The sequence below is a fragment of the Scatophagus argus genome, chromosome 14 (genome assembly GCF_020382885.2).
Source record: "Scatophagus argus isolate fScaArg1 chromosome 14, fScaArg1.pri, whole genome shotgun sequence".
Classification (NCBI taxonomy): domain Eukaryota; kingdom Metazoa; phylum Chordata; class Actinopteri; family Scatophagidae; genus Scatophagus; species Scatophagus argus.
Window position 1 is genome coordinate 1,913,947 of NC_058506.1, and position 25,165 is coordinate 1,939,111.

At 38.0% G+C, this 25,165-nt stretch overlaps 1 protein-coding gene across 1 annotated transcript in view; it reads right to left on the minus strand.

Moving 5' to 3' along the window:
• Nucleotides 1–260: 260 nt before the first annotated feature.
• The window catches only part of opcml (opioid binding protein/cell adhesion molecule-like), a 160,940-nt gene continuing 136,035 nt past the window's right edge, over nucleotides 261–25,165 (minus strand). Inside the window, exons 4-7 of the mRNA XM_046410194.1 lie at nucleotides 3,595–3,732; nucleotides 3,108–3,228; nucleotides 2,085–2,236; nucleotides 261–1,444 (exon numbers count right to left, since the gene is read on the minus strand). Coding sequence (XP_046266150.1) covers nucleotides 1,344–1,444; nucleotides 2,085–2,236; nucleotides 3,108–3,228; nucleotides 3,595–3,732 — 512 coding nt within the window. The 3' untranslated portion in view covers nucleotides 261–1,343. The remainder of the gene's footprint in view (nucleotides 1,445–2,084; nucleotides 2,237–3,107; nucleotides 3,229–3,594; nucleotides 3,733–25,165) is intronic.

A 25,165-nucleotide genomic window follows, 5' to 3' on the forward strand; every position in this document is an offset into this window, starting at 1 on the left:
ACAGACTTAAGATAAGATACCAGTACAGTAATCCACCCCAATAATCACAATGTGTGTTTTTGTTGGTGCTATAACAAATAAAATAAGGCTTCTATTTTGCAGATGAAGATCAAAAGGAAAACAAACTAGCGTGTTATTTGTGATAAGCTGCCACCAATAAGGATCTGTGAATCAAACTAACACACCTCAGCTAAGTTTTCTGTTAACCATGGAGGGAACTTGAGGACCACTATGGCTGCTTGAGAAACTCAAATGCTATTTGTTAAATGTGTTCGTATTTTTGCAAATTCTCTGATTTGCCTTCAGAGTCAATCATAAGAGATTTAAAATTAAAACACGACTTTCAAAGCCAAAAAAAAAAATCATCAAGACCTCATGGAAAATGATGTTTTACAAATTAAATTTTATTCTCCTAATTAACAGCAGCACTTAGTGAGAAGTTTCTTCAGTGCCATGTTGCTAATGAGACCACCTGCTAACCTGCTGCTTGAACAATACTGCTAAATGAGTTTTGACTCTGCACATTTGATTCATTTTGTCACTGGAGAGAACAAAGCTACATACTGACCCGCACCTTTGTCCTAAATGACACTTTAAATACAATCCCATTTCACATTTTCAGTGCAGTATGAATATGCCGTGAAGCTGCTATGAGACTGCGATTAGGTGTTTCAAAAATGCTGTTTGATAAATGTATGCATTTTGAAAAACAGTGCAGTAATTGTCTGTACACATTTGTACATTTTCTACACACTACGATGGAAATAAAAATTTGGATGCTTTATGTTGTAGGACATTGCCTGAGAAATTATGGTGTATTATTTATTATTCTGAACTGTTAATCATGTAGGACCTGTTACTCTGTTTTGCATACAACTGTAAAAATACAGTAAAATTCAACAATCACGTTGCATTTTTTCCATTTTTTGTCATTTCCTTAAAAAAGCTTAATGGTATTATACAGATATTGAACAGGACGTCACACAATAATAATAATCTGAATGTACACTGCAATATTGGGCAATAAACAGTCAACTATCAACAAGTACATGTATTTTTTCTTTTTCCCTTTTCACATACAAAAAGGTATGGGGAGACACAAACAGTAATTTTATCATCATCAAATTAGTGCATGATTTCAATTTTTCCCTTCCTTGGGTGAATGCCTCTTGGCACACAGAGAACAGACTTCAATGCAAAGCCAGAAAAAAAACAGGGGGAAAAAAAAAACTATGGGTGAACCATTGACGGTCTTGGGTTTAGGTTCCATTCTTCTTATAGAACTAATAGTCTGCTCTTGCTGTTCAGTGCTGAGAGAAGCTTGAGGGTTGTCACAATTCACATCAGAACTTCAGCAGGTAGATTAAGGTTACAGTCAGCATGAGGCATACAGAGCAATGGGGCGACATGGCTGCCCCATTCACATCATGCATTGCACCAGGACCTGTAGTAGAACAACACAAAACTTAATCATTAGGGTCAACATGTCCCATAATTCACATCAGTGCTTTGCTGCAATGCGAACTGTGATTAATTCAAATGTTAATGTGGCTTATTTCCTCAGCCTTACATTGGTGCTGCAATTGCCATGGAAACTAGTACATGGTAGAAAATGAAAAGGTAGACCATTGATTAACATGGAGTGGGTGGCCTTCATGTCAGGAATGATTTTCTTTTTATTTAAGTGCACAGCTGGTAACATGAAAAGAAACATCCACCAAGTAAATTACACTAATTTAAACATAATTAACATTATACACACACACACACACATATATATATATGTACCTATATATATATATGTCTGTGTATAGTTTTTCCTCGCCACTGTCAACAAGTGCTTGCTCACAGGGGTTTTGTTGGATTTTGTTGGGTCTCCCTAAAAATCAAATTAAAGAGTTTGGTCTAGACCTGCCCTAATTGGAAAGTGTCATGTTATTGTAATTTGGCGCTATATAAAGAAATTTATTTGAATTATATACATATATGTGTATAATGTTAATTATATACAGTAACAATTATACACACTGATAATTATATTTTATCATTAGTGTGTAGATTCAGTTATATACATATTTTCTTACCATAAAGGATTATGCTTGCATTAGTGATTCCCATAGTATTCATGGCAACACAAGTGTAGTTTCCGTAGTCCTCTTCAGAGACATTGAAAAAGACGAGCATCGACTGTTTACCTCGGTTTTCGATCTTAACCCCATTTAATCCGTTGAAGAGCCTGCAAGAAAGAGGGTAGCGGCTTTCAAGACTTGTGCTGCAAAGTAATAAATTAAAGTAAACAAATGTAAATAGGTGAGGCCATGTTGTCAAATAGCATATTTATATCTGCATGAAGTTAGAAATTCATGCTTAGCAGTGGGATATCAAAACTCACTGAAGTAACTGTACATGTACGGTGCTTGTGCACTACATCCATCAGTGCACAGCAACCTTCCTTCTGTTTCACTCATTGCAATTCCTACTCCTCTGCTGTTGTTTCATTGCCCTGTTTCATATTTGCAGATGCCAGTCATTTATTTTATCAGCATCCTCCATCTTTTTGTTCTTCAGGGCTGATTTTGTCTTTTGGGGATCGACGAGCAATGTTGTAGTAACCGTCAGGGACCATTTAACAGTGCAACATAGTCTGTATTTACATCAGCTCACCAGCTCTGGGACTGCTCATAAACCTCTTTCCAGTCTCCGTCCTTCATTTGGAATAGAATGTATTACTATAATACTATAATATCCTCTCAACCTTACAGGCCACTGACATTACGTTACAGTGTTACTTTTGGTGTCCATGCCTATTTTGCAAATGATTGACTAATGATTTTTTTTAGTTACATTTCTGAATTTTCATAATGTGATTAAAAAAAGCATATTTTGCCCACAGAGTGAAGAAAAATGCAGGGCATGAAGAATTATCTCATTACAGCAAGAGCACAATCTACTTTTAAACAAGAATATGTGTACAAATTCATCACTTATCAACAAAGATTGCTTCTTGCTTATTTCAAATAAGTCCACACCCTACAGCAGAGTCTGTAATAGTGACTTCAAACAATTCCTAGCCCATGGAAATCACAGAGCTCAGAGGAAAAACTTGCCTGCGGTCTTCTTTGTACCACTCAAAATCGGCCCTTGGGACAGCAGAGGCTTCACATTGCAAGATTCCTTTTTGTCCAACTGGAGTACCTGTACTCCTAGCTTTGGAAATGAAGGGAGGATCTATAAAACAAAGTGAAATTGGTTTAGGTGTGATATAGAAGACATAACCACATTGCTTCGTGTTTGGGCTGCTTCATCCTCTTATTTCTTTAAATGGGAAATGACACAATGATGAACAAGCAGCAGCAGGAATAAAGACTGGGAGGCAGTTTGTTAAATTATTTGGGGCAGCATCCAGTTAAATGTTCACCCAACCTTGACAAACTATACATCTTCTGAAGACATAAACCCTCCTAAAGCTATCTGTGTAAACCACTTTGTAATCCGAGTAAAACTGTAACAACAGCTGCTTATTTTGTGTTTCTAAAAAATCGAAACAGAACTTTCAGGCTTTGTAAATGAGAAGCTGATAGTTTTGGCTCTTACAATTGACGGTGACTTGCACTGTCCTGACATCGGGGCTTGAGATGTCATTAGAAGCAATGCATTCATACGATCCCGACTGCTCTTTGGTGATGGCTGTCAATTCTACATGTTCCCCCTCTGTCACAAACTTATGAGTGCCTGTGGAGAAAGAAAGAAACAGAGGAAGAAATGCATTAATAAACAGGTCTTAGTATTGGTGACCTGTATTGACCTTGATAGAATTTTTCCTACAAGAGTGTTACTGGTGTATATCCGGTATTGCATTGGATTACAACAGCCTAATAGACTTATATACAGTATGTTGACCAGACCGGCTGTCACCCTGAAGTGGTTTGTTTAGCCTGCATATGCTTTATAGTACCAGAATGCAATGCAATGACTTATTCTCCTTGCACCTATTTGTCTTTTAGCTGTGCTGTGCATTAATGGATAAATCCACTACTAACATCCAGACCCAAATATCTCAATACATGGAAAATCATGGTCCCCAGAAGAGGACCACCATCAGGTTTGACTTTCTCCAGTACTTGCAAACTTTGTGTTTAATGCTAATAAGAAAAAATATTGATGAGATGATTAGCATTGTAAATAGCTGCTAAGAATATCAGAATATAATCAGAATGAGAACAGAATCAGAATATCAACCTTATTATAGTGCGCTTGTTAGCATTAGATCAAAGTCCACATCAAAGTCTTAGTCTTTTTGTCCTATTAACCTTAGTACTGCCACTCTTGCTAAACTTAAAGACATACAAAAGCTTGGTACTCATACATGCCATTCAAACACCAGTTTGTATGTTTGTAAAGCAGGCTGTCTGTTGAAAATTTGTGATCTCTAACCCCAAAGTTAGGGGACTAATCTGAAGCAGTACAGTAGAAACCACCTGATAAACATTACAAGACATTATGCATACACTATTTGTTACACACTAATTGTTCACTAATTGTAGATTCCTCTTCTTTTTAGAAGATGATGTGTAAACTTAACAGATGAGAATAATCTTGGTATTATCAAGTATCTTAATTAAAAATAAAAAAGAAAGAAAAAATCTAATGAACATAACACAAAAATACTCCTTCCCTGAATTTTGGATTTTCTCTCTTTCCATAGGGCATGCATGATAGCTAAGGGCATGCACTCATTACACAAAGAAAATAAACTAATTGCATCGAAACAAGCCCACTTGAGTAACACCACAAATTACCACTGACACCAGCAATGTTAAAAGCTTGTTCTGGTGACAGAGAGACCTTAAGCTATTGCTGCGTGGGTGGGAAAATGGATAGGAGCACTAATCCCAATCAGTAGAAATGTCAATCCAGCAATATCTCTGCATTAGCATAATATCATTATGTTTTCCAAATCCTCAGCTACAGACACTGTTGCAGCTGGCTGGGGGATTCGCTGAAAAGGTTGTGGGCTTGGGATAAGCAGCTTGTTGCATATAACCAGGAAACCACTGGAACAGGTAATTGAACATTTTCATCATAGATAACTATATTAAGAAGGCTGTGGGTGACAAAATGTAACAATAATTAGTAAATGTCTTTAATTCAGACTAACAAACTATCCTGTGGATCCAGCATATTTCATCCTTGATGCTGAACTGATATATCCATCCATCCATCCATTTCACTATCACTGCTTATCCTTTTTCAGAGCTGTGGGGGAGCTGAAGTCTATCCCAGCTGACATTGGGAACGGGACAGGGTACACCATGGACAGGGTGCCACTTCATCAAAGGGCTGACATACAGAGACAAACAATCCCTCGCACACCTACAAGCAATTTACAGTCATCAATTAACCTGACTTTAAATAATACAGACAAACCTGGCAAATGTTATTCAAAGAAACTCAATTTAGGGATATTGTGGAATTTGCCACAAAGCAGCAGCTAAAAATATTATATTCTTGATTCTGTTCATTTTTGTGATGGCAAGACAAGTACCAGTGTGTGCATTTTTTTCAACTTTCTGCTGATTCCAATTAAATGTACTGATGTGTTGAGCACACACGTGAAGTCCTAAATACTTCATTAACACTGCTGGCATTCATACAACAATCTGAGGACAGATTATTTCCTGTACAAATGTGATCTTTATACAGCTACTACAGAATATACAGCAGAATTTATAAAATTTAGAAGTTTACAAAAAGTGGACAACAATAACCAGACATGGTTACAATAATATTGTAATGTAAAAGCTGATCTAAATTACTCAGATGAATGGACATAAAAAAGTCATCACATATTACTCTGGATGAATGAATGTGAAAACAATCACCATCATCATCAACACCCACATTAGTGGTCTGCAGCCATAGCCATAATTTCAGCACAGCATCAGTGTCAGTATAGCATGACTCGATGACTAATAAGAGAGCCATTAAAGTACCAGGTGGCAGCCAGCACAAATGAGTGCCTAAAAACACTTGGTGGAGCACCTCAGCAGTATTAGCTATTGGTCTAAGGAGCTCTGCCACTCTGTGCAATTTTTGTAGAAAGATTACTGCACTGTACAATTACAATCATTATAGCAAAAAAGAACTAAGATAGCAGGAAAAGACTTGGTACCATGACAGAAAACAACAGGTCCTCTTTAGAAAAGGTTGTGTAAATAAAAAATTATTAGCACCAATAAACATCACTTTGTTAAGGTGACATCAAGCTGACTGGCACAAATTTAATCTCACAGAAGAAGTTAAGTAAAGGCTTTTGGTTTTAGTTATTGATAGATCTTGGATAATAGGAGTATGTGGACATGTTTGGATTTTAAGCTAGTACATGAATGCAGTGACTACTGGAACTGTACCTGAGCCGATGCAATACTATTGTTCTGACATCTCATTATTTAAAAACCTAAATAGTCGGAAAAATGTCCCATTGGACAAAAAGTCAATTAATCTGACATCTCGTTATCCCTAAACAAGAATTACCATTGTTAGTTCCTAACCTTGACGCCCCTAAATCCTTTTCCTCTCAAAATTTAATTTCCCTGTTTGTGTGGGTTTCTTCCAGTAGATCTTGTTTCCAATTCACAATCCAAAGACATCTATACTGTCATAACATAAATGAAATGTCTGTAGGATGGACTGGTGACCTAAACTGTCACTATCACATTAAGGACATACAGACAATGGATTGATGGATGTGTTCATAATTCAGCTTGTCATAACTGAGTCATGACTGACCTTGCTTTTTGGGAAAGTTTGGCCACAGGGGAATTTTTCACTAAGAATAACTGGAAGTAAGGCTAATGTAACCCAGTGCTCTAAAATAAATAACACATAATATAATTAATACATAAAATACATGAAACAAACCCGAACGAACTGTTGAAGATTGTGAACAGTATGTGCTACCTGAATTGGTAAGTGAGCTATGCTGTTACGGCTGCCAGAGTGTTTGCATCTTTGGTGTTACAGTTCGAGTGTTTTATTCATCTGTGTGTTTATTTGTTTATGGCTTGTACTTAAACAGGTCAGGTTTTTTTTTTTATAACCAAGAAAAGAATTCAAGATGGCGATCTACCCAAACGATAACTAACCAGGCGCCAAGTCTGGAGGAAACACCTACCAACTGCTACCACTTAAACAGCTCCTTCCCCACGTCCCCACCACAGCAGTAGGACACATGAAGACACTTGCCAGAATCATCGCTTTTTCGGACGCCACACCCACACACACACACACACACACTAGGCTCTCAATGAACTAAAGTGAACTCAACCATTCTTTCCTGTTTTTCCCTCTGCAAAGGGGTCCACTGTTGTTCAATTTGTGGTTATTTTGAATGGGTATCCCATCAAGTGAATGAACTTATTTAGTTCATTTATTTTGCTTTGGTATTTTTGGTTTGGTTTGATTTTTTGAGGTCTTAAATGATTGAGCTTAATGCAGTTATTTGTGTTTATTTAACTTGATGGGTTTTAAGTTAATAGTTGGAAAGGAATAAAAGTAAAACAAAGGTGCACCTAACTTAACTAACCTAACTTAAGAAACTAAAATCTCAGAAACGCTAAAACAGCCGGTTAAGTTCTTGTAAGTAGTGGGATTATTTTTGCTATAATTTTGTGTTTAGATATATTTAAATGGCCATAATGTTATTTCGTATTTAACGTACTTTGTTATTTTTTGAATACATGGTACCTTTGCACTGCAAAACTTCTGGTCTCTGAGTCTTGATTTATTTCATGTTCATCAGTCCCTGTTCTCCCTGAGCAGAATCCTCATCTTCTGATCATAGCTTATGTTAATATTTCACATTACACATACTACGCTAAGCAGCGCTGTTGTAGCCATGTCTAAATGAAACACACTCAAACTGAAGTTTAAAATGTAAACCACACCACGCCCTTTTGTTTATGGTGTATAAGAGTCTTACTTACTTTCAGTTTGTTTCTTAATTTAATTGTCATCAGGATTATGGGAAAACTACTGGCTCAAATTTCATGGATGGAAGAGTGTAGCACAGGCCAAGAAAGAACACATTACATATGGCCTACATACATAGCCAGTGGTATAAATACAACTCCGTATAAGAGTTCACACGTGTAGCTACGCAAACTTCATACACAAAGCAGTTGTTACAGATGGAACATTCAAGCACAGTGGTTTCATGAAAGACAACATTTATTTCTTCTATATGTTCATTTAAAAAAAAAAAAAATTTTGTTCTTTTGAACACACAGTTTTGTATAAAAACTGTTATTGATACCAAGCTGCAATATTCATGATGTTATTTAGGTCTAGCCTTTGATCCTTAGATGCAGATAATTTCTATCTACATTTGCACATGTGATATTAAGGAAAATATATGTACAATTGGATATATTGCCATTAAATTTTTAGCATCTACTTCTATATATCTGTATGTTAAAAGATCAAACTCTGCATTAGCATATTTACATGTCAAAGCCTCTCCATTAGGAGGCTAACGGGCAAACACAGCATCTCTGACAAGAAAAAGAACAACCTGTAATCACTGGTCACTTCTGAGTGATATTGCACTGACCTCTGTTTTAATGCTTGTTTGAGTCTGTTGTTTTGATGATGTAAGATGCACACAAATCATAGGTGAGACTGCAATTGCAATTTCAAAAGAAATCAGTTAATTTTGGGACGTCAAAACCAACAAACAAACAAACAAAAAAAGTGTCCCCTTATAGCAAGCACCAGCTATATTTTATTGATCAAAATCTTTGCTTAAAAAGATAACAAAATAATTACTTTGATCAAATACATTAAACAAAGGTAAATTGCATTGTTCAACAGGAGACTTATAGTATTCAGTCAGGAAGCACTGTAAATATCCCATGGCTTTAAGTACCTTTTAGATTCTACTAGTCACCCATGATGTACAGCATGAATTTGAATAAGTCACTGTAAATTCTGTGTCATTACCATTAAAGCATTTATCCAGTGTTCTGTTCTTCATAGATAGAGGTTAGGCTTTGAAAAGCTCTGGCTGGTAAAGAACGTTACCTCTCCCTGTAGACCATTAATCATACCATGTAATTGTCCATATCAGTATCGAGCAGCAGCATCCACCAATACAGGAAGGCAGACAACTATGAAGTGTTATTTTAGCATAGGTAACTTTTCACCTAACAAGAAAAAGCTTAATATAGAATGTTTGTGTGTGTGTCCATGCACGTGTGTGTGTGTGTGTGTGTGTGTGTGTGTGTGTATTAGTAAAGCGGTGGTGAAGTGGGATGGTCCACTTAAGAGAGCAGGAATGTGGGACAGGAAGTCACTTACCCGAAAAAGACACTGGAAGACACTTGATGTGAAATAGTGTGTCTGCGCTGACAGCAGCCAGCAGGTAAAGCAGAGTTGCAGCCCAGTGGTCATAGTCTAAACTGAACTCTGTATCCAACACACAGTACCTTTTCAAGTACTGTGTATGGCTAGACACTCCAGCTGCCCTGTTGAGGACGCTATTTCAATCTGGTTTTGACTGGTTTGCTGCTGACATCGGATACTGGTATTTTCTCCTCTCTCTCACCTTGACATTATGTTTCACCAGTACCTCTGCCTGAGGCACCAGTCTGGGTTTTGAAGGGCAGCTAAATTTTAGTTGCACCTGCCACTGCCTTTATCCTTTCTTGATGACCTTCTTGGACCACCTTTCACAGCTTCCTCTGGGACTGAAACACTGTTGCAATATAGAAGCCAGTGTAGCTATATCTTCTTCCACTGTTTGGTCTCAAAGGGGGCAGCTGGTTAAGCTGCACCTGCACAGGAAATGCTTACTTTTTTTGTTTTTGTTGTTGTTTTCTAGAGTGTCAGAATATTTCTCACACTAAATGTAGAGATACAGTAAAAATGCTTAAGAAGATTAATCATAGTCACAGATGTGAAAGTGGCAGAAAAGTACTTATACTGTACTTATAAATAAAGGCACTGCAGACCTCTGGTCAACAACAAAAACTTTTCAAAAACAGTCCTTAAAAGCAACTCAAAAATAGCTTAAGTTAAAATCTTTATCTCCAAGGAGATAAATACCCCCTTTCTTGTCCTCTGTCAGAGCCATCCAATTGGCAGCATTGGTGCAGAGCTGCCGCTTGTGCTGAAATGGTGGACATGATATCCAGGAGATGGCACAAAGGCAACATTGCTTAAACTGTACAGATGTTTGATAAAGCCTCTACAGTAGCTAAAAGTCATGTTTACTTTTGTTTCAGGGTAGTCTGGGTAGTCCCATATCTCTCTGCTCTGCAACATGATTAATACAGTACATGGGTAACAGGAATGGGAACAACACCCCTGTCCACGTCCCATGAGGCTCTAACAATTTCTACAGTGCTGCAAAGCTGCTGTGATATCGCCAGTCCCATGGGGTTGAGTGCATTACTGCTGTAGCAAGTTTTCCACTGCTTAATTCTTTGATGTGACTGTTGCAGGTGAATTTTTCTGCAAGACTGCATTCTTACTCTAAATTAAACTCACAAAAGTAAAGCTTTTTTTTGCCCATTGTGCTTTACTGAAGGCCACTTTAAAATTAAAGGTAAACTCAACAAGGGCTATGGTTTTGCATGTTAATAAGATGCGCTTTAGTAAATTCCACAGTAAATCTTTTTGCTGACCTTCAGTGATTTAGCAAGCCGAAGTGACATACTGGTGGATGCTAGACCCTGTTGACATCACTGCACCACTCACTACAACAGGGATGCTAGGTGTGTGTGTGTGTGTATGTATAGGGGTGGGGGGAGGTGGGGTTCTGTCTGTTTGCTTATCAATTCTATTCAATTTATATATTGCCAAATCCCAATAAAGTTGTCTCATGACACTTTCCAATTAGAGCAGGTCTAGAACAAACACTTCAGTTTTGTTTTTAGTACAGACAGAAAAACATGACCAAGCACTTGGCAACAGTGGTAAGGAAAAACGTCCTTATTTGAAAATAACCAAGTGAGCAAAATTCCTCATTATTTGTAAATTATTGTCCTATTTAGAGCAAAACCAATAGTAAAGCAAGGTATGCTTTAGGGTGATGCTACATTGTGATTGATAAGTCACTACTGTGGTGTGCTCTTGATTTCTCGATTAGATCCAATCAGTAGCAATGTGTATCCTCCACCAGAAGCTCCAGGTCCACCATCTTGAATATGTCACTTCTGTCTCTAAAAAACCAAGATGGTTATTGCCATGATGCAAACTCAAGGCTTCACAACAGTAGTCCACAGAGCAATGGGTGACACCACAATGCATTTACATTTCTGTGTAACCTGCTGTCAAGGAGAAGAATTACAGTTACAGTTACAATGTCAAACACACACACACACACACACACACACATACATACAAAGAAACCCTGAAAAAAGTAAATAATATCAAACAGTAACAGTGAGCTGAAGAGGTTACTGTTTTTTCCTCATTGTTTACTACACAGTGTTTTTAAAGAATGATCAGTTTGACCCATAACATAACAGGAGGGTTAATGACATTGCATTCTAAATACATAGATATTAATATGGAGATGGTCCCCCCTTTGCAGCTGTAACCGTTTCCACTCTTTTGGGAAGGCTTTACACAATATTTTCTAGCTCTTCTTTCAGCCATTGGTATTTTTTGAGCTTCTTGTGTTCTCCTTGTTCTGTTGTTTGTCAACCACCACAATGTCCACAATCACCATTTTGTAAGTCTGGATCTGGAAGTCTCACAGGATGTTAGCTTGGTCATTCTCAATCAGTTTAGGAGATGTCTTCCATTCTGAAGTTGAGACTTCAAGCCCATACTGTACTGTGCAGATGATCCTGTATACTGTGCCAGCCACTTGGTTATGGTGTTCCATGTATGCTGTTCCTGTTGAGATCTTACACCCTGCTGTTATGTGTTGAATTGTCTCAGGGGCATCTTTGCACAGCCTGAACCTGGGGTCCTGTCTGGTGTGATAGACCCCAGCCTCTATTGATCTTGTACTGAGTGCCTGTTCTTGTGCTGAAATGATGAGCCCTTCTGTGCTGTCCTTTAATCCAGCCTTTTCCAGCTGTTGGTAGGATTTCTTGATATCAACCACTTCTTCTACCTGGCCGTGGTAGATTCCAAGCAAGGCCTTGTCCCTCCATGGTGGTTCATCCTCTCCTTCTCATCTTTGATCTTGTCTTCTGGAAGTGGAACCGGTTACTGATACCTGATCATCTGGCTGAGGGGGTTACAGACGCCTTTGTGATGATCTGGCTGAGGAGGTTCAGGCCTATGCAGAACAGCAGTGGGGATAGCACACCACATTGGTATATGCCACACTTGTTGGTAACATGTGAAACTGACTTTGACGTGACCTTTAGAGTTGTCTTCCACTGTCCAATTGAGCACTTCATGAAGCATCTACCAATTGAACTGGATCACTGGTGTTGTATATTTCAAAGCATTACAGATCCATGTGGAGGCATTAAGTTGTAGACTTTCTTGTAATCAATCCTGATGATGCACAGGTTGGTCTGCCTGGTCATATATTCTGTAGTGACTGTTCTATCGACAAGTAGCCTGTGAATATTCGACCAGTAGCTTTTTCCCGGCTCCTCTTGTATTGCTACCATTTCTCTCTGGGCCCACTCCTGGTGGCCAATTCCTTTCTCATGCATTAAGTGATTCTATTGCTTGGTCTTGCTCCCTTCTGAGGATCCTTCATGATCAAAACTGTCCTTCCTTCCTTCCCTATATATATGTGTGTCTATATATACATACTAACACACTACCACATTAAATTTGAAAATTAAATTTGAAATTAAACACTCAAGATGTGAGCAAAGTGAAGACTTTCAACTTTAATTCAAAGCTGGGGTTTGAATTTAGGAATTACAGTCATATTTACACACCCACTCCATTTTCACTGGAACACTCAAAATGAGGTCCAACGAGGTGTCTATACATCTGAAAGAGGCCATCAGAAGCCAATACCATAAGGCCTGGAAGACCACAGAAGACAACGAAAGAGGATGACCGCAGAATTCAGTCATTGGTGAAGAAAAACCCTTTCACCAAGTCAAGAACACTCTTGAGGAGGTAGTCGTGTCATTGTCAAAGATTTGTTGGACTGATGAAATCAAGATTAACTTGTGCCAGAATGATGGGAAAAGAAAAGCAAGGAGAAGGAAAGGAACAGCTCATGATCCAAAGCACACACCGCTTCGCTTTTTCCACATTTTGTTATGTTACAGTCCCATTCTATTCACTCTGACAGAGCTCCAGCATTGCTCTGCGGAGAGGGGAGAACTTTCAAGAAGGACAACCATTTCTGCAGCACTCCACCAATCAGACCTGTATGGTAAAGTGGCCAGACAGAAGCCACTCCTCAGTAAAATGCATATGAAAGCCCACCTGGAGTTTGCCATAAGGTACCTGAAGGACTCTCAGACCATGAGAAACAAAATTCTCTGGTCTGATGAAACAAAGATTTAACTCTTTGGCATGAATGACAAGCATCATGTCTGGAGGAAACCAGGTACTGCTCATCACCTGGCCAATACCATTCCTACTGTGAAGCATGGTGGTGGTAGCATCATGCTGTGGGGATGTTTTGTGGCAGCAGGAACTGGGAGACTAATAAGGGTCGAGGGAAAGATGACTGCAGCAATGAACAGAGACATCCTTGTTGACAACCTGCTCCAGAGTACACTGGACCTCAGACTGAGGTGAAGGTTTATCTTCCAACAGGACAACGACCCAAAGCATACAGCCAACATCACAAAGGAGTGGCTTTGGGACAACTCTGTGAATGTCCTTGAGTGGCCCAGCCAGAGCCCAGACTGCCAAGCTTATAGGATCATACTGAAAAGACTTGAGGTTGTAATTGCTGCCAAAGGGGCTTCAACAAAGAATTGATCACAGAATGTTAATATTTATGTACATGTAATATATATATATTTATTTTTAATAAGTTTGAAGAAAATTCAAGCAAACTTGTTTCACTTTGGGGTATTACTTATGGGGTATTTTGTGTAGAATTTTAAGGTAAAAAAATGAATTTAATCCGTTTTGGAATGAGACTGTAACATAACAAAATGCGCAAAAAGTGAAACGGTGTGAATACTTTCCGGATGCACAGTACCATGTCATCAGCCAAACATGGTGGAGGCAGTGTTATGCCATGGTCATGTATAGCTGCCAATGGAACCGGGTCATTGTCAGTTATTGATAACCTGACTGCTGATAAAAGTAGCGGGATGAATCTAAAGTGTTGAAGGTTATGCTCTGCTCAGATTCTGCCAAATGATGCAAACTGATAGGATGCTGTTTCATATTGCAGATGGATAATCACCCAATAAAATACCTGGTTTCACCCCTAGTCCAGTGCACTGAGACTGTACACTAAGCAGAACAAGGGAGGCCAAGGACAAGGGAGAGTCAGAGCCACTGTCCAGGATAAAACAACAAATATCAAGGAATACATCAGGAAGATGGCCCCCAGACACGAACTGCTAAGTGAATACCTCAGGCAGCAGAAACCTGGCAATGACAATAAAAAAAAAAGACGAACCACCATGGAGGGACAAGCCCTTGCTTGGCATGTACCACCGACAGATAGAAAAAGTGTCTGATATTAAGAAATCCTACCAATGACTGGAAAAGGCTGGACTGAAGGAGAGCACAGAATTGCTAATCATGGCAGCACAAGAACAGGTATTCAATATCAGATCAATAGAGGCTGAGGTCTATCACACCAGACAGTACCCCAGGTTCAGGCTGTGCAAAGAGACAATTTAGCACATAACAGCTGGGTGTAAGGTGCAGGCAGGAACAACGTATGTGTAATGTCATAACCAAATGGCTGGCACAGTATACAGGAACATCTGCCCTGAGTATGGGCTGGAAGTCCCAAGGTCAGAATGGAAGACAAACAACAGAAGAAGGCAGTGGTGATAGATTTTGCAATCCCAAGCGACAGCAATTTCAACAATTAGGAACACAAGAAGTTTGAAAGATACCAAAGGCTGAAAGAAGAGCTAGAAAAGATGTGGCCAGTAAAAGCAACAACAGTGGTGCCAGTGGTAACTGGGGCACTTGTAAAAGACAAAGACTTGTAAAGAATGTAATAAAGTGTAATAAGTGTAGTTCTTTGGAAAATGGAAGGTGAATAAAAGTTATCACTATATTGACATGTATGAGTCCAGAGAGTTATTTCCAGTGAGAAATATGCTGTCTTCACTGAGAGACTATTTTTACAGAGGAGAACGGAAGACTTATAGAGAGCGTCATCACATGATGCAACAACAGTCACATGAAGCTCACTATCAGCAAAACCAGTGAGCTTGTGTGGGACTATTGTAAGCTTTGTTATTCTTGTTTCACTCTATGTCTACAGTGTTTAAGCTCACTGAGAAAAACAAAAAGTCAAAAGAAGAGTCACATGTGTGAAGTGTTCACATACTAGGCCAAGAAAGACAGAAGACGACAAGGACTATTCCGAAAGACATGATCCCCACAGCTATTTGCTGTAAAGAGTACAACTTGTTAATGACAGACAAAGCATCTAGACCTGGCGGAGGATGAAATCCAAGCTGTGTTATCAACAAAAAAAATGTGATGCTCTGCTCAACTTATGATTCAGAGGACCGATCTCATCTCCCCAAATAAACTGAAAAAGAACATAAAGGCTGCCTTTGCCAAACAGTGACAGCCCTATATTTTTACTTCTGTTAAAATAAAATAATTGTATATGTGTAACAGTTTAATAGTAGAAAGTAATACATGTTTATGATTACTGCAGATGTAGAGTTTTTTAACATGAACACTTGTTTAGGAAGTTGGCTGCCCATTAGGTGGATCCAGACAGTCAACAGAAACAGAAAACACTTGTGGCTACTTTTTGCCTTAGATGATTTATCTATTTCATTTTGTTATTTCAACTACTTTAAAACTGTTAGTTTATAACTCTTTTTATTTTTATTTTTTTGAAACTGTTTTGCACATTTCTGCTTTTTCCACTCTAATCTTGTGAGCTGCCATGACAAGTGAATTACCCCACTGTGGGATCAATAAAGTTCATCCCTCTCTCTCTCTCCCTAAAACTGAAGGTTAACTGGAAAGCTTAAGGAGCTGGAACTGGATCTACAACTTAGATGTCAAATGCAAAAAAACAAAAAAAGAAAAAAAAAATCCTCAAGTAGTGTTAGTCCCAGGCTAATACCAGAATTTCCCTTTAAATTAAATTTCACAAACTTGATCAACAAACATTGCTTTTCAAAGACAGCACCCTGAGGTTTGATTTGTCAGTTTGATCCTGCTATCTGAGCAACAGATGATTTTGCTCTCTAATCTATTGCTCTGTCATATCCTGAATCCTATATAATACTGCATTACAGACTCTTTTTTCATACTGAGCGCCAGCTGGCATGCGTATAATAATATCAGTATGCATATGTCATGTTTAGCAAGCAGCAGTAAAATGTGTGCAGACTTTATACATAAGCAACACATTAACATGTCGTTTTAAAAGAATGCAATCCCCTCTTACATCAATCATAAACACTAGAATGAAATGTGTGACTGCAGGTATTAACTGCACTCTGTTCTCTGCTCGAGAAGCTCCCACACGGCAAACTAATAGTCAGCAAAGATGTCACCTTTCCACCAGAACAACGTGCATCCTAATATATTATGCAAAGGCTGTTTTGTCAGCTAAAAGGTGAAGAAGATACCGGCCTTCTGTTCCTGCTAGCCATTTAATTCCTGTATGACTTGTGCCATATGCCCTTTAAAGCTCAAGTGGTCTTTTTGCATGCACCCTAAATATTAACCACCATGGCTTCACTCAATTACCATCTGTCTGTGTAGAAAGGGGTTGGCTCAGTTTAACCTGACTTTGGAAACAAAAAGTTATGTGATGGATGGTTGAGGCTATTACTCCAACACCTTTCAATGTCAACAAGCATTCATAAATGTGAACAACCTTTAAACTATATGTAAACTGTACTCTTCTTTTCACTAAAGGTTTATAAAGATTAATAATAAAGTAGAATACATCCACTGACACACTAATGAACAAATACTGAATTCAGTAAGTCAAATCAAAATGAACATTAATTAATAAGTTTATTTCTTAATTGCAAGTTTAAGCGATTTAAGTTACATGAAATTAGCTTTCTCTGAACTAGAGTGAACAAGAGTAACAGATACAGATCCAGTGGGTTTATAAAAACTGTCATGTTTTAGTTCATCACAAAAAAAAATACAATTGCAGATGATTAAATTATAATTGCTGATTGTATTAATCATGTTCTGCAAGAAGACTGGATTATTTGAAAGCATAAACACACACACACATTTGTATCTATCTATCTAAAAAAAAAATGCTAAGTGGTAATTAATGGCACCAACAAAGACAAGCTAATGGAAGTATTGACTCTGCTGATTTAAAATCAACCAGAGCAAGCAATAGAAATCAATAAAACAACATGATGTAGAAAATTTGTTGCTTCAACATCATATGACACATGTAACTTTGTCATAGCGTTCAGATAGTTTTCTCTACTGATGACCCAGACTGTTTGTTTTAGTCTCAGAAGGTGCCGCTGTGGGCTCACCTGGCCCTGCCTTCACTTGGTGAGTAAACTGGTGCCTTCAAATTCATAGCACTTGACCGCAGACTGCACTCTCACTCTCATCTCCTCAGTACGAGTGTTTCAGTTTCTCTCCTTCTTGTGCCTCCATCCACTGAGTCCTGTTATTGCATTGTAAGGTAGGCAAAGTAAACACATCACACTGAAGGTTGTTGTTTTTGCTTTATTGTCATATTCCTCTGGCTTTGTCTGTGACATCCATGAACTCAGTAGTATCTGCATTTGTCTGTTTACTGTGTAAAACTTTTTTGGCTGTTTTTTATTGAAACTATGCAGCAAAAATAGGTTTCATCCGTTCCAATCAAATATTCTAAGTAAATAATTACACCTTTCAGTGTTTGCTTAGCAGTGTCATTTCAGTTATATTCACGCTGAATTCCTGCTTGTCATCTGCAGTTTCAAGTGATGTTTGAAGTGTGCAGTGTCCTGGATTTGAGTTATATATGTGTTCTGGAATTTAAGCAACACAGTTATGAACGTCATTGTTATCAGATAAAAGCCAGAAAGGACTCACGTCTCTTTCACTGCAGTAGTTAGTAAGGCCACCTGCATGGACAGGTTGGGATCTGTCCATGTCGCACTAGTAGGTGAAGAAAAGCACTACCAAGTTGGTGACAGAATGAGCGTGGGAGGAGGGGCTGTTTACATCCTCACCCAGCCAAGTGTTAAGTTAGCTGTGACAAAGACCACAGAGCTTCATCTTATTAATTCTTCAGAAGAAAAAATACAAAACAGATCAGTTCATTTCATTTCTGCTAACCTATATCACATTCTTGCTTGCCATTTTTGTTGTCTTCACAGGCTGTACTCTATTTTATATATTGTTTAAAAAAAAAAACAATCAAGTGATTTAAGTTTCACAAAAGTAAAAGATAAATGAGCAAATTGCAGTGCTTCCTATGTGGATGAAATTACTGTAATTCACTATCTTCTGCATCTTCTCCATTCTGCTCTGTTTTTTGTCAAGGTCTTGTCTGTATCCTCTCTCACACAACCCCACAGTTTATTGTTAATTAATGCTGATGTACTACAGGGTAACATTCAAGCAATTTTTACATTCCCTAATGCAAATGATTTCATAATACTGACCATCATTGCTGGCAACACCTCTAATTGCAGAATGAAACCATCTCTGGATGACATGCTCAGAACAGGCTTTCCTGAGACAACTGTGACTTTTCTGTAAGCACACTAATTAAGAGACAGTTGACATTTGATAAGAAATTAGCTATGGTGAAAATAACGGGAGTGCATGAGGGATGTTTGCTGCCCTTGTGAGCAGTGGAGGAAGGAAACATTTGCCTTGCTGGATAGAATCTACATGCAAACCTGTTATCAGATAATCTGATTGCATTCAGAAAGTTAAATATGAAGTGTTTAATTAAAAAAAATGTCATCAAACTATGAAATGCAACCATCTTAAATAAAAGCTGATTTGTAGCCACCTGGTTATTTATTATTTTCTAAAAGAAAGAAAAAAGTTCTAAGTCACATTGTGTTGTAACTGATTTTAGGTAAGAATTACTTGTAGAATGGGTGGCACAGTGGTGCAGTGGTTAAATGTCTGGGCCCTTCTGTGCAGAGTTTGGATGTTGTCCCTGTGCCTTTGTGGGTTTTCTTTGGGTACTCTGGCTTCCTCCCACTGTCCCAAAAACATGCACAGATATAGGGGTATAGAAAATGGATGGATGGGTGGACTTGGAATGTACACATTTTCTTCAAGTCATATATAACCTTAGAAAATAATAAGTTATTTAGTTATTTAGCTATTTAATAAATATTTAACCAGATTGGTAACTATACATTATTCCAAAATGCAGATTTGTGCACTGCAATAACTTAACTTTGTTCTATCCTGTTATCATCTATGTGAATATGGTATTAATATGATCCTTATGCATTTACAGTAAAATAAATGTTTTACATTAATATCCAAATTTACTATAATGAGGAATAAAGGCTAAAGTAATGCTTAACAAATAAATCAATAAGAAAAAAATTGAAGAACAAATCCAGCAATGATTATGTGGGTAAAAATGTTAACAGACGCAACAAATATCTTCCCACTTTCCCTACCAGATGATCAGTTTGTACAAGCATTTGAGCATTAGCAGCTTGAACCATGAGCACTACACATCAAATTGAACATAAAAAGGCAGTTTTGCAATTGATTTTCTTAACGACCAGAGGCCATCATTCATTACAAGTGCCAGGAGTAACACCTCGGAAGAGTACTGACTTTATCTGGCTCATTCAAGCCAACACCACAGGCTCAACAGCCTCTATGCTTTGATCAGGGTATGTGTATGAGCAGGGATAATTCTATTGTATAATCCCACTGTATGTTTGGGGTAGTCTCATACAATCTCTGTGTGTGTGTGTGTGTGTGTGTTTATGGTTTTGTATTTATGTGTGTGTGTGTGTGTGTGTGTGTTTGCGTTTGTGTGTGTGAGCTCAGCTCTATGACTCACCATCAGCTGCCTAAAAAAAACAGTACCATTTGGCTACTTTACCTGCCAGTTAGGTTAGCAAGTGAGCCATTAGTAAGCATACCCTAATGCTTGAATTTGCTAAAAAACAGCTGAAATACCTCAATATGTGATTTGATTATCAGATCCACCTCAGAAGCACCAATACAAGACAGGATAAAAGGCTATTAGCAGTGCATACAACAAACCAAACAGCAGAAACTAATTCATCTACACATGTTTACTGTGCAAACAGATTTTTGAACTAAAGCTCTAATTTGAAATGGGAGATGTGTGCTGTCAGGATATGTCCATCCCATTCTGAAATACATGTGGTAATTCTGAATTAGCTGACCTAGTTTCCTTTATCAATCTTTTTCAGTTAATTGTCATTGTACTTTAGTTGGTTTAATTTTGAGAAAATATGGTGACATACTAAGATCCACAAAATATATGTTAACAAATCAAAACAATCTTTTGTCACAGACATTAAAAGACTGTTTAGATTGTGAATTTTGAATATAATTATTTATTTATTTTTAAAAGTAGATCAAGTGACCCTGACTGTTCACATTTTTCACCATTTCTCTCTTCACTCTCTGTTCCCGGGGGTATAATTTGCAACCCTGTCTCCCTCAGACCCCTTATTTTCCTCCTGACAAGGTCCCTCATCCATTTTATCCATCTGCCTCAACTATTCAACAGTGAACATGTACTCAGTTACTCAGGAGAAAGCCTGGAAAGGGGGGCCTCTGCCAAAAGGAAAAAAAAAATAAAATAAAATAAAAATCCAAGGCTTTGTTTGAGTGGATGACAATTTTGGGCTGACCCAACATATTTAAGCTGGTGCTATGTTACTTGTCTCTGCCTGCCCACATCACTAGTTAGCACAGAGCGCTAAAATCTCTAGAAATTCAGTGTGACAGCGGAGTATGAAATTCCCAAGCCTGTGTTGCATCAGCCTGATAATTCTACCTGATGATAATTAATAACGATCCACCAGTGAGGCATTCATGCACTTCATCTCAGTTGCACCCCCTGTGGCATTTGACAAAGCCACCATGGAGACACTGGTTACACTTGTGAGATGAAAGGAAACATGATGTGAACTGGGAATTCGCACTGTGTTCAAGCTTCATCAGGTGTGCGACTGGCTTTATAACATGTTAAAATAAATATATAAATAAATAAAAAAAAAAAAGATTGACTATGGCTGCCACTGACTATGGCTCGATAATGATATAGGAGCTTTAGATGAAAAGGTTTTAGGGAGCTCTCAGGAGAGATCACAAGCCATTAGCCATTGCTTTTGGGACCACAGAGCCTGAATCTATTGAGCAGTTCATTAGTGTTTTCACTCCTTTGAAACCTACAGGAAGAGCAGTGGAAATGTGCCCAGGGGCATTACCATGCGGGTGGGTTGGATCAGAAAGAAGGACATTTAGGCCAAAAATTGAGCGAGACAAGTGTAGAAGGCTGCAGGATAGAAAACAAGCACCTATGCATTTATGCAAGCTGCTGCATATTGGATGATGCATTGCTCTCAGTCCGTCATGCTCACTCTGAACCAAAGATTAACCTCTCTGTCAAGGCACTGATGTCGCACAGCCTTGATGATGATAGGCTACTCTTGGCTTCACTTGCCACAATTTCAGTTATGCTTACCTGGACATAGACTGTTTCCTTTGTGATAACCATTATGGATTAATTAAACATAGCTTAATTAAACAAGTCATTGGGATAAAACATCTTTCTGATGCCAAGAGGCAGCAGGACTCCACTCCAAAGCCATGTGGAAAAGCAGCCACATTTAATCGCAACTTAGCCCCCGAGCAGAGCTTCTGTCAGCCACATCCACCTACATGGATAAGTGACTGTCATCCGTTCTCTTGCAACTCAACCTGTGACAGCCACTTAGCATGTAGCATTTCTCACCTCTCTACAGATGCCCTGTCATCCCTGTAGGGTTAGAACAGCAATACCTGTCAGAGGTTCTGTCATAAATGCTTGAGCTGAGCAGTGACAGAAATCCTGCATTAAAACAGAATTAGCCACTTTATCAATAGATAGGGAACCCACTGACAGACTTCTGGCATAGGTAATTCATATAAAAAGCAAAGACCTCTCAGTGGAAAATTGGGAATGGTTCTTAAGAGACATTTTGTGCTGCAAATCATACAAATTATATCAGAAGTAGTACATTTTCAGGTGCAAAAAAGAAATCATGGGTTCAAATTTTTCATACATTTATAGCTGACCTCTAAGAAGACATGGTGATGTCAATGAACTGTTCAATGAGTAATGCTCTGGGACTAATACTTTGTTAAGCATTTTAAAATTATATTGGTTTGTTATAATATATTCTTGTGGATATAATATTTGTACTGTCATGTCTCCTAGAAATTATCTTTACATATTACTACAAATTTGTTTTGCCAAACACAGTTTCCTGCCAAGATTATGTACATGTTTTACAGAGGGCGGTAACACATTTTATATTAGCAGTCTGGGTAAATGATGGGCAGACGAACGATTTATGTAGTTTATCTAATAGTGTATCTTGTGAATTTTTCTTCTCGGATCAATAATGTTTTATTTCACTCTATAATATTACATCCTGATTTATTTGTGCATTTCGTTCTGTAGTATTAAACTAAATCCGTAGTAAAAATGTTGTCAAACAAATGTTATGGAGAAAAACTGCAACATTTGGCTAAATTGTAGAGGAGTAGAAGTCTATAGTCAGACATGTGAGTACCTAGACATTATAAGAAAAAAAAAAGAAAAAGAAAAGTCAATCATGATTTCATTGCTATGAGCAGACACAGAGAAACAAGTTCAATAAGTTGTCAGTGAATCTTCTTCAATTATGTTTGACATGAACATTTCGTACCTTGGCAGATATGTAAACTGACAATGTCTCTAGATTGTGTTGATATAATCTAGGCAGTATTAGGTTTTATGAAAGCGTTTTTTGCCAATCAACGGTAAATAAAAGTTTCTAGTAGAGAGAGTTGTATTTATAAAATAATTCCATTGCCAAATGCCATGGTGGCTGACATCAGCATGACTGAGGATACATACTTACCGTGTCATTAATATTGCACCCACTACTTAATTTAGTTAGTACGTAATTCAGGTAAAATTTAATATTAATATCTGCATAATCCAGATGTAGGAGGAGGAAAACAGTAATTTACCTACAAATGAAGTCATAACGCACTTGTAATTTATCCCCTGGTGTAATTAAAGCATTAGTTTTTAAAGTGACTGGAATTAAAACAATAGGTGTGTGGCGTGTCGCGCTGTTTCTTTCTGCTTTGATTGCCAGTACTTTCAAAACACACTGCTTCCATCCTTTTCATCCTAGTTTGCATCATTTAAGAGAAGATTAATCAGTCAGCATCATCACAGTGACAGTATGGTATTGCTCTCTAAGTCACGAGTCTGACATGGTTCTTCTAAAACACACATTTCTGTGGACTGAGCAGGCAGTGAGAATGATTTAACTATTTTCACTTGTGAGCATCAGATTAACATGCATAGATTTACTTTACAACAGATGTCACGTGCTCGTTACAAAAGGTAAGAATATCTGGGACAGTGAGTAAAGAGGAATGACCTTGCACCACAGAAGGTGCCCTTGAATGACAACATGGCAGCCATTTTGCCAGGAATATTCAAAACCGCATTTATATAAGCATCACTAACCAGAAACCCAAGATACCGTTTACCTGACTTCAAATGCATCAAAAATGTCAGACATTAGGACAAATGACAGAGATTAATTATACTGTATCCACTCACTCTGATGCTTCTAATATAAAGTCATGTGGATGGACTCAGTCGCTTGTGACCCACATTCTCCCAAAGAAAAATCCATTCACACCGAAAGTACTTCCACTTTCTTGGCTCAGTTTCTCACATCTTGACAGAATGGGGACAGTCTAATTTGATGTATGGCGATAAAAATTTTGCTTTCTCAGCAGAGCATAACAAATTATATATTGAAAAATGGTTACACTTTATTTCGCAGTTCTCTAATTATGGCAAGATGATGGCTTAATTATGAAAAAACAGCCTCTCTTTGCCAGTATGTAGGTTGTTTAAACATTTGACAAATAATGGATGTAGAAACAAAAGTTAAGGGAAAAGTGAGACACTCCATAAATACACTTGCAAGCAGTTTCAATAAGCTTTGCATTTTCTTTTATCTTGCACCTCATTGCTGGATGTGATATGCTACCATATTACTGAACATATGGGAAAAATGTTGTGCATATGACTCAATAGCCAACTGAACTTTACAGGTTTTTAGGTCTATCATAGACCTACAGCAGAAATGGAAATAAAGCTCCCACAGCTTCAGTCTTAGTCTCACTGAGATTATCTGTAATAAACATGTGTGTGTAGTCAGTACACGTGGACATTTTAATAACTGCCATATATTGCCATATATTACTCAGCTCAGACGCCAGTATAAGCAGATGCCATTGTACATTTTTGTAAACCAGATACACGGATTGTATGGTTCATACATATCATGGCAACACTACTTCAATATGTATCATGACGTGATATATATATTCCATTATATATATATATATAGATATTCCATTTGTGTTAGTGACAAAGCCAAGTATATCATACAGACAAAAGTATTGGGACACCTGACAATTACACCACATTCTAAGCACAAAGAGATTAATATGGAGTTGGTCCCCCTCATTGCAGCTGGAACAACTTCCACTCTTCTGAGAAGGCTTTCCACACAATTTTGGAGTGTTTTTGCCCATTCCTTCAGTATAGCACCTGTAAAGTCACACATTAATGTTGGACAAAAAAGGATCTATATAGTGCGTCTATTCTGGCAATAGGGTTGATTGGGCTCTGACAAAGAACAACTGCTAGCGTAGATTTACAAGCTCATGCTGCTGGAAAGATTTGCCTGCAAATCAATATGTGACTGACATGAGGGAGTCTAATGACTGCTATCATCACCATATTTATGTGCCCATGTCTTCTTAAAAATAAAGA